This window comes from Hoplias malabaricus, chromosome 12, assembly GCF_029633855.1.
Source record: "Hoplias malabaricus isolate fHopMal1 chromosome 12, fHopMal1.hap1, whole genome shotgun sequence".
Lineage (NCBI taxonomy): Eukaryota > Metazoa > Chordata > Actinopteri > Characiformes > Erythrinidae > Hoplias > Hoplias malabaricus.
In genome coordinates this window covers 33,038,134-33,048,832 of record NC_089811.1, presented here as the reverse complement: position 1 = coordinate 33,048,832, position 10,699 = coordinate 33,038,134, and the positions used below count along the sequence as shown (strand labels likewise).

The 10,699-nt window shown below is 36.9% G+C and overlaps 1 protein-coding gene across 3 annotated transcripts; it reads left to right on the top strand.

The window, feature by feature from the left end:
• The first annotated feature begins 3,490 nt into the window (after positions 1–3,490).
• prkra (protein kinase, interferon-inducible double stranded RNA dependent activator) lies at positions 3,491–10,337 on the top strand. 3 transcript variants are annotated; one of them, XM_066686684.1, is made up of 8 exons: positions 3,491–3,694; positions 4,788–4,960; positions 5,115–5,196; positions 6,777–6,855; positions 6,966–7,083; positions 7,237–7,331; positions 7,454–7,616; positions 9,318–10,336. In XM_066686684.1, the coding sequence occupies exons 2-8, from the start codon at positions 4,885–4,887 to the stop codon at positions 9,473–9,475; spliced, it is 771 nt and encodes a 256-aa protein (XP_066542781.1). In that variant the 5' UTR covers positions 3,491–3,694; positions 4,788–4,884; the 3' UTR covers positions 9,476–10,336. The 3 variants fall into 3 exon arrangements, with proteins under 3 accessions (XP_066542781.1, XP_066542780.1, XP_066542782.1); XM_066686683.1 differs by lacking the exon at positions 3,491–3,694 and adding an exon at positions 4,017–4,143 and having other exon boundaries at positions 9,318–10,337; XM_066686685.1 differs by lacking the exon at positions 3,491–3,694 and adding an exon at positions 4,465–4,558 and having other exon boundaries at positions 9,318–10,337.
• Positions 10,338–10,699: the final 362 nt, after the last annotated feature.

Sequence of the window (10,699 nt, the reverse complement as noted above, 5' to 3'; positions counted from 1 at the left end):
CATTGAAAAAACAAAAGTTGGATCCAAAATGGCCGACTTCAAAATGGCCATCATGGTCACCACCCATCTTGAAAATTTTACCCCCTCCCATATACTAATGTGCCATAAACAGGAAGTTAATATCACCAACCATTCCCAATTTATTAAGGTGTATCCATATAAATGGCCCACCCTGTATATTGACTGATCCCAAGCCAAACTGTATGCAATAATTATCCTATGTCTTTCATTTTCTGTCATAATTTTGTGTTCTGCCTTTTTTTTTTTTTTTTTTCTGATCCTACATGTAATATGTTTATCTTCCATTGTAAAAACAAGTCATATAGCTTGTGTTTTGTGAAAGTAAGTCCTTTTTCTTTTATCTTGTCATTTGGTTATTATCTAGGCTGTGATTTATTGCAGTTTTAATTGATAGGACCACTTCAACCATCACACTCCGTCTTAAATGTAGAGAGTCAGTAGGTATGCGTCAGCTAATCAAAGCTATTATAAATCTTATCTCTAACTTAAGATATATTAGATTATGGCAATACTATTTCATCTGCAGCGGCACGGTGGTGCAACAGTCACACATCTCTTGGAGCCTGGGGTTGTGGGTTTGAGCCCCGCCTTTGGTGATTGTCTATGATGGTTTTTAAAAGTCTTCATTTTCATGCTCCTCTTTACCTTAGTGAATTGATTGGTAGATATGTTCCAGCGAAGGCTCTCCGATCTTCCCACAGTAATCCATTGGTTGTTCACAAAACTAAGAAGACTGGGGAGGCTTTTAGCCACTATGTCCCAAAGCTCTAGTATTCTCTTCCTGAGGAGCGCCAAGCCATTTAATCTATGAACACCTACAAAAATAGCCTTAAAACATTTGTATTGAAATCAGAATTTCTCTTTAGCATTCTTCATGATTCCCCATAAAATCCTGCTGCATGGGTGACTTGCTTATTGACTTGCTTTTTCAGATGATTTAGATAGGAACCCACTGTAAATTCGAGAGACTGCTAACTACATGAAATTACTACAACTCAAGATACAAATTAAGTTCTGTGGTAATACAAATGGATGAATAAAACTTCAGCCATGTACAAACAACAGTTGTTTTTCTCTTCAAACATACCATTCTAACTTAAAAGACCTAGAGCATCTGAATGTAAACACACCAGAGAGAACTGCTGTTCCCCATAATTGTAGAGGTTCCCTAGTGCCTCTGTAGCTCTGAAATGTTCTGATGATTAAGCTTTATTCAGTATATGTGGCTAAGGTTTTACGTTTCATAGCTATTGATTTCTACCTAGAATTTACAGAGAATTAGCTATCTTTGTTAGCAAGCAGTGTCCTTGACAACCACCAGGCGGTACATGGAGCAATATTACGGTCAAAAATAAATGTGCATGCTTATATACTTTCATACATAAATATTTCATTTGTGTACAAATGTCTTTTTTTGTGTGTGTTTTACGATTTAATATACCACTATAAAGACTTACGTATAAGACTTGAAATATTAAGGGTACGACTTCTAGATTAAATCTTTAAATCTAGATTAAAAACCTACCTTTTCAAACAAGCTTTTGGTTAATCATTCACTTTCAGGTTACTCCTTCTCTATTAGTGTTTTCGAGATGGTTTTCATATTATCACTGTTCTGTATTAACCCTGTCATACTACCATAGCTACAGTTTTTTTAGTTAGCTTTCTAGTAACCGCCAACACGCTGTCTGTCGCTGGGTTCTCTTGCCTGACCCGTGGAAGCTTTTTTCGCAGGACAATTTTGCCCGTTCTTTACCATGACTCTACTAACCTCTGTATCTTAATTTGTTCCCTTTGTCTGGTTTTCTTTCTCCTGTCTCTCTCATGTTTTGAGATGTCCTGCTGCTCTCCAGGTGTTGCCCTGATCCAGCCCCTGTGTGTCCTGTACAAGATCCTGGCCTTGTCTCATCTACACTATCATGCTTGGCCATGCTGTTTTATCTCAAATTAACTCTGCACCTACTTTTAACTCACACAGAATCACTGATCCTCTCCTCCTTCCTCAGACTCACACATCACTAATATACTACATTCACATTACTATAACCCCTTCATCTGTCATCATTTCAATTTTACTTCTGTTCTGTTCTCTGTTGTGTCTCCGGTGTCGACCCGAGGAGGATGGGTTCCCCGTATGAGTCTTGGTTCCTTCCAAGGTTTCTTCCTCGTGTGCTGAGGGAGTTTTTCCTTGCCACTCAAAAGTACATCACTGGACTCACAGGCAAGATGCATAGAGCAGAAGACCAATCAATTCGATATAGTGCGCAATGCGTGGTCTGCTGTGTCTTGTTTTGAACTTGTGGGAGAGCTAACAAATGAAAGCTTATGGTGTCCCCTTGTGCCCAATATAGGTTATTTTATGATTACCTAGATTGAAGTGTATTTACATATTAGAGCCCCATTTCTGTGTTTTATTTTGTTTTTATGTGGTAACTGATGAATATAGTGGAGCAAGGAGAGTTGTAGACAGACAGATGTTAGTTTCAGGATAATTTCAGAAATTCTATGATGCCAGGTTTATACATAAAAGTTATACAACCACAGATTCATTTTAGTAGAGGTGATTTCTTTTCCCCAAAATCAAGGATTACATATATATTATAAATCTGATCACTTGACTGAATAATACTTTTTCCGTTAAAAATCCCAAGAACCAGCCCAATGATTTGATGAATGATTTATAACTTTAGGATGACACTTATTTTTGTACAGATTATTAATTTCCATTCCCTTTCATATTTTTGCGTTTTATTGTTGTGTTATATATTTGAAGCAGATTCCTCATTATTTGTCCACATTTTACAGAATAATACTGCTGAGATAGAAAGAGGATAGTTTTGTATCTGCCTTATAGAGAATTAAATTTATGAAGTGAAGAATGTGAAGAATGCAAGTCTGGAACCACCGGTGTATAGAATTCTAAACTTTTAGTTCAGCTGATACCTATATTCATGAAAAGGACACATTTATTAAAAGTAACATCATCTGAGTTGTATTTAATTTTATTATGTTTTAGTTTTTAGCAATTTTTTCTGCTTGTGCAACATGAAGCTTATGTGCCTGGAGCATTAAAAAAATCATAATAATAATCTAAAATATAACATGTAATGTATTTTTCTGTGGTTGAATTATACCATTATATATAATTAAAACTTTATGAGCAGGCAAACCATATTCAATTTCCTGAAATTTAATTTAAAGATGATTTTATAATCCATTAAAATAAAATCAAACCCCCACCTCATGTTAAATTATAATGTTAAAACACAGTATATATACACACACAAGTCTTTAATTTCACACAAACTGATAATACATGTGTGTCCACAGAGTGTCTAAGAGTTTGGGACTTTTATTTTAACTGCAGAGATCTGCTAAAGAACAGGTGCTCTGACTAATGGGGTATAAAGGGTGCTTTAAGTCCACCCACACTTCCTAATCAAAAATAATTAACCGTATACAAAACACGGACTGTGTTCTCGTTCCTGTCTTCGTGTGTTCAAACTGAAAATGAATAAATGAGCCGGATTAAATGAGCTCCATTCAGACCAAGAACCATACTAGTAAAATTTAAAAGAACCTTTCCGCCAACACCAGTTCAAAACAAGACGCAGCAGACAACGCATGCGCACTATATCGAATCGATTGGTTTTCTGCTCTATGCATCTTGCTGGTGAGTCCAGTGGTGTATTTTTGAAAGTGTTTTCTCATTTTCCAATTCGTGTTCGTAATCTATAAGTCGTACGCGTAAGTCTTTATAATCGTATGTTTTAGAAGTCGTATTCATACAAAACAAAGTTTTGTGTACAAATTAAATATTTATGTGCGAAACTATATATGCATGCACACGCTTATTTTTGACAGTAATGTTACTCCATAGTGTTATAGCATTGAATATAAGCAAATATCGCTAAAAAGCGCGAACTAGAGTAACATCTCGAAGAAAAAGTTTAGGAATGCTCGAAGCCTATTAGTCGAGCTGTAGGTCAACTAAAAAATCCTTTTTTGATTGGCTATAGCAACACTCAGTGCCGCCCTCTCCTCTATTGAGTGCCTTGTTTTTGATGCTGGGACTAGGAATATTGTAACGAGCACAACTGCTCAAATAATGGCTGAATCTCAGTGAGTTTAACGTTGTCTTCGGTTCATCCTTGAAATTTATATTCGCCAGCGTAATCTAATAGAGTCGGGCAGCCGTTGTTTTAGAGACATTGCTACAGACCAGTGTTTAGCTTGGTGATTAGCATCATTATACCCGTCTCAATATCCTGAAAAAATTGTGGTTTAATTTGTTCTGAAATGAAGAAAGTTGCGGCTGTAATTGGTATGTCCTGAATTGTCGAGAGAAAAACGATTATTGTAAATCAGACGCCTCTGTATGCACAAAGTAACTTTGTGTTAACATGCGCGCAAACATAGCTAGTGCTACTTTAGTGCTGAAGTTGGAAGTGCATTTTCGGTTCCACCTTAAGCGGAGTAGCTAGATGTTTAAAAATGCACTTTGGCGCTGCAGACTGTGACCGCTGCAAGATTTAAGGTGGAATAGAATATTTAACAATGAAGCTAACTTCAGCTTTGTACTTAGTTTAATTGCATGCTGTTATGACAGACCGTAACGCGGTGCATATGTTCATGGATGTAATCTTATATTCGTTTAATATAGTAAATTCAACAAGTCTGGAATGAGCGCCATTTGTATACTTTGACCGGGATTTCACGTTAGCAAGCCGGCTTATATATCATATCCTCGCTCTTGTCTCCTGTAGCTCGGCTGTGGCAGCCCAGCACGTCTCTGGGGATAAAACCCCAATCCAGGTGCTCCATGAATATGGCGCCAAAACGGGCAAACCGCCGGTGTACGTTATGGAACGTACGGACGGAGAGGCGCACCAGCCCTTCTTCGTGTTCAGTGTTACTGTGGGTGACGTCACCGGTACAGGTCAGACTCCATGACTTTTTTGACTTATATCAGACTGTATTTACTCTTCAGAGCTCCACGAGGACTCTTTCTGTGCTATCAAGCTTATTAATGCTAGTGAAAAGCACATATGGTCAAATATGTCTATATACAGCTGCCTCTTTTACCCATGTAGGTCAGGGCCCCAGTAAAAAGGCTGCCAAGCACGAGGCAGCAGAGGCTGCTCTGAAAATGCTGGAATTAGACACGGAAAATAGGTGAGTGACTTACCATCTAGTAGACAAGACCTTCGGGAACTGATGGGTTTAAAGCTATCAGCATTGGACTATGGAGAATTGGACGTTTTCTCTGGATTAATGGATCACCAACCAAAATTTTGGGATGAATTGGCAAGGCTGTTGTGACAGTGGCAATACTTGATCTCACCAATGCTCCTGTGGCTAAACACTGTTTAAACCCTCACATTAATTATCAAACAGCTAGCTAGTGTAAGGCTTTCCCAGGAGTGCAGAATAATGATGAGATGAAGCATTCCAGGTGTGTTTAGAAAATGCTCATATGTCGAGGCTTCAGATGCACATTACAGACCACTCGTGGTTAAGAGAATATAGTTCTGCAGAGTAAAGTGATTAGACCCGTCAACAATTTTTCATTTTTTTTTAATTATTTTTTAATGGGATATTTTCTTTCCTCCGTTTCTGAAAGTATCTTCATCCAGATAAATACAAAAACCATTACACTATCATGCCAGTCCAGTGGGGGACCAAAGACCCTCTTTAAGAGAGACCTAAAAAAAATTACATTTTTGTGTGGACTTAAGGCCTAAACGCAGACAAAACTTTTGTTTGTAAAAATGTCCAGATCCATCTGGTTGGAGCCTTAAATGAATGCTGTGTGTAAAATGAACTAAATGATAATACCATACGTTAAAACGCAAACCTGGATGATCCCTTTCAGAGGTTTTGATGCAGCCCTTTTTTATTATTTATTTATTTATCAGGGACAATGCACGTTAATTAACATTTCAGTTTCCACATCAATGTAAATGAACCAGAGTTAACTAATTCAGCTAAATTACATCTGTAGTCCCTGGGTAGTTCTAATGTAATTGAAAAACTGCCCATTCGAGTCTTCATGTTGTCGTTACTGATATCATTTGAGGAAGACGACAGAGATGTAGACTTTCATTTGAAAGTGCTCTGCTGTCTCAAAACATGATTCAAGTATATGACACTCAGTGTAACATTACCTGTAGAAGCAGTTTCTCGGGAAAAGGGAAGACAAGTAACTTATGGTGCCTTTCCACTGGCTGACAAATATTTCCAGTGAAAGCAGAACATGCAACAAATTAAACTGATCTGTGAGAACTGGAGTTCGGAGCCGTGTTTAGTCCAAAATACAAAAACAGCACGTGAATACACTGAGTAAACAGTGCCTAACTTTTCCGCTGCTGTTATTTTCAAAGCGAGCGATTCCTAGAGACGGGGTTCTGCAGCGTCACCGGCTTCATTTTGCGGGGGAGCCCTGCCAGTGGGACAGTGACAAGCTTTAAGAGTGCCAAGCTAAGCCGTGTCGAGGCGTGTAGAGTAGGACCCATGCGGTGGAAAAGCACTATTATGCTACTTATAACAGTAATAAAGGAATCCTACAAGTACTGGTATTCGATTAGATGTGATGGCTGCTTAGCTTGAGCAATATTTCATGAGCATTTGTTCACAAACCTTGGGGACATAATTTTTTTTTATATATATAATTTTTTTTTATAAGAATGTTTTCTTGTTATTACTTTTATAGTTCAAATATGATTTAACCTAACATTTTCTTATGTCTTCTAAAGCCTTCATAATCCAAAGCTTGAGAATAATGGCTATAGTGTGGACATGAATGAGCAACCCAATCCAGTAGGAATACTGCAGGTACATCTCATGCTGTGCTTTGCTAAATGGATGAATATTATTATATTTAATCATTTAAAGTTTTACATTTTAGATCTTGAAAGTCATTAAAATTGTGTATGTGCTTCTAGGAGCTTGCGATGCAGAGGGCTTGGCGCCTGCCAGAATATGTGGTGTGTCTGGAAGCAGGGCCAGCTCATAAGAAAGAGTTCACAGTTACCTGCAGATTAGAGACACTTTCAGAGACAGGTAAACAGATTACTAGTGACCCCAGTTTTCATCTTACATTTGCAGTAGTGTTAGATATTTGAGGATCATGTTAGGAAACAACAAACATTTGGCCAGACATGCATTATGAACATGTCTTTGTATGTAATGATCTGTGTGGAATCGTATTATCAGGGGCAGGGAGCTCTAAGAAGAATGCTAAAAGGGTTGCAGCAGAAAAGATGTTGGAAAAACTACAAAGTCTCTCAGGCTGTCCTGAGATTACATGGGTAAGGTTAACGTCCACTTACAGCTGCTGACAGATGAAAGCCTGCGCTCGATCTCACCGTTTTAACATTATACTGCTTAGTACTTAAGAACTGACCAATAATTGTCTTCTAAATCACTGCAGAGTCCGAAGCCACATGTGTATCCAGAGAGTTTACGGACTTCAAAGCAGGAGAAAATTTCTTTACTGAGAAGGAATCCTCTCAGTATTCCAAATACAGACTATGTACAGATGATGCTGGAGTTATCTCAGGAGCAGGGCTTTGAGGTTACATATTTTGATATAGGTGAGTTTATGGGGATTTGTTTGGCTTTATTTCCTTTGTGATGGAACAAATTTATCCTCTTCTTAACTAACATAAGCATGTATGTGTGTGTTTCTTCTGGGTGCACCAGTTTCCTCCCACAGTCCAAAAACAGGTTGATAGGTGGATTGGCTGTGCAAAATTGTCCACAGATGTGTGATGCGTTCTGATGGATAGCCATCTTGTCACGGTCATTATTTCTTTGTCTCTAGTGATTCCATGTAAGCTCTGGACCCTAAGGATTAAGTGGTTCCTTCAAATTAGTTAATAAATATACTGTAGTTCCTCACATTTATAATTTAAAAGAGGGTTAATCATTTGGGTGTGAGTGCATTGTTAAAATCACTGCCTCCTTTAAGCATATTTTAGACTGCTCAGTAAAGTTTACAGGTCAGTCGTGGCCTAATGGGTAGAGAAGCTGGATCAATCCCTACATCTGTCAGCAACACCCATGACTGAAATGCCTTTTGAGCTTGGCAACTATCCCCCAAAATGTGCTCCGGGTGCCAAGGGTATGGAGCTAATTTAGGGTAAAATGTTTTATTAATCCGAAAAAATAAAACAAAGTTCATATTTTGAGATTGAACTTTGAGAAATACCACCATTTATTCAAAATTTAAAATAAGTGTAACATGATTTTTTTCCAGTTTAAATAGAATTGATTCAATTCAATTTTAATTAAATTTTTCACGTTCCTATATAGATATTTGAAGTCTTATATTTGTCAGTTGCAGTTAATGATTTCAGATTCAGATCTTTTTTCAGTTTTGGATCCTCGTTTTTCAGTTTCAGACTTTAGGACCGATTCTGCCATTGGAGGCGGGATATCAGCTGTCAGGGGTGTGGTATAATGACTGACACAGAGTGCAGACTCCATCGCCAAAGTGCTGGTGGGAAATTAAATTGTGGCTGTGAAACTACACAATCTGACAGATTATCGCTCTTATAATGTGATTGGTGCCTAAATGTTGTCTAAAAGAGTTCACTATAAAGGGCTTTGTTAGTAATGTCAAAGTTTTACACTGAACATTGTGTATAACGTAAGTGTTCAGCGATATTTCTCATAGTCAACAGTGAGGAATGTCCTCCGTCTTCATTGTTATGCTGTCAGTCATTATACCATGACCTTCTCAGCTGATGTCCCGCTCTCCCCGGGGATCTGAAAGTGGGGGAAAGAAAGAATCTGAAAAATTCTGAAACTGACAAATATAAGACTTCAAATATCAAACTATATAGGAAAGCGAAAAAAGAAAATTAATAAATTAATTAAATTAAAATAATCCAGTATTGAATTGGAAATCCAGAATAATGGGAAAAATTCATCCTACAATTATTTTAATTTTGAATACATTGTAGTCTTTTTCAAAGTTCAATCTCAAGTTTTTTAAATGAACAAATCTTTTGTCCCTAAATTAGCTCCATATGAGGGTGGCTGCCTGCTGCTCCGGATGTGTTCACTGCCAAGAATGGGCTAAATGCAGAGGTCAAAATTTGTTGTACTGTTGTAAAATGACTTTAAAAAATAGTATATTTTATTACACATCGAATGATCAGAGATGCTTAATTTTGATTGGTTTACATGGTGAATGAGAATTTGAGAATACTTTTTAAACCTGTAACGAATTATGACATTTTGTTCTAACATTGCTGCAGTTTTAATTTTCACATGTATGTGTTTTGCAGATGAACTTACAGTTAATGGGCAATACCAATGTTTGGCAGAGCTGAGCACCACACCAGTTACAGTATGTCATGGTACAGGAATTTCCTGCAGTAATGCACACAATGATGCAGCTCACAGTGCTCTGCAATACATTAAGATCATAGCTACCAGCAAGTAAACACCAGAGAAACTGTCTACAGCCTCCAACTGCATTAATCAGATTTCCCAGCAGATTTATTGAAAATCTTAAAAGAAAAAAAATGGAACCAACCTGGTAACATTAGGATTTTAAGTCTGTTGCTAATATGAAATATTTATGCAAAAGCATAAATATGGTAAGTGGTTAATAACAATATAAACCATATATATTTTTTTTAATAACCCATTTTAAAAATCATTGTCTCATGCTTTAAATCTTGTGCTTTATGCACTCAGAGCTGGGTTAATTATGGCCTTTTTGAAGAGATAAATGACTTGTATTAGAGTGGGAAAAAAAACTGGAATTAGCTACATATCAAAGTATTTATTCACTATCAGTTATCATAAATATTTACGTATTTCCAACTGTTGTGTGCAGTCAAGGTCTAGAAACTATTCCAAAAATGAAGATGTATAGCTGTGTACACGTGCTCAATCTAGAATTGCACTCTAAACGATTCTGACAGAAAGATGGGAAAATAGTTTTGAATATTCTTTGAATATTTATGGATAAGCTGTGAAGCACAAAATGTATAATTTGAAAAAGTATTTTATAAAGGGTTGTATGAACACTTGTTTTTAGACTTTTATTTTTTATTGCATACAGATCCGATAGTGTATACCATTTGTGTTTTAATGAAGATTGAGTGTTTTGGTATTTATTGTTCACACAATCATGATTAAAGTATGAAATGTTGCACATCCTTGCTGGTGGTCACAGATTATTCATAATTATGCATCAATTTGCCATTTAAAACATTTTCTTATCAAGGTTGAATTAATGTTCCTCAGTATGGTTTAGCTTAGCCTAGCAACACCAAGACTAGCAATGCCATGGCTTTCTGTGTGAAACCTGTCTGTAGAATTTAATTTCTGATTTTACTCACCAAGTGTCCACTAATTTAGAAGCTACCATATAGAAGCTAAAACTGGGTAAAAACAAGCAATTTTTAATTCCCTTATGTTACAGAATTGTGTGCCATATTAATTTAAGTCTTTGATAATGGCTGGTTATGAGTTCATATCCTGTTTATATTATAGTTTACTGTGTCTGTGTTGAGTATCTGTACACTCCTAGTTCCAGCTGAATATAAGCATCATGATGCAGACATCGCACCAATTTCTGTATAAAATAGATATTTATTGTAGGTTGCTCAGACCAGACCTACTGTATCTTGGGCTCTTTTTTTGGTGCTTTTTAATC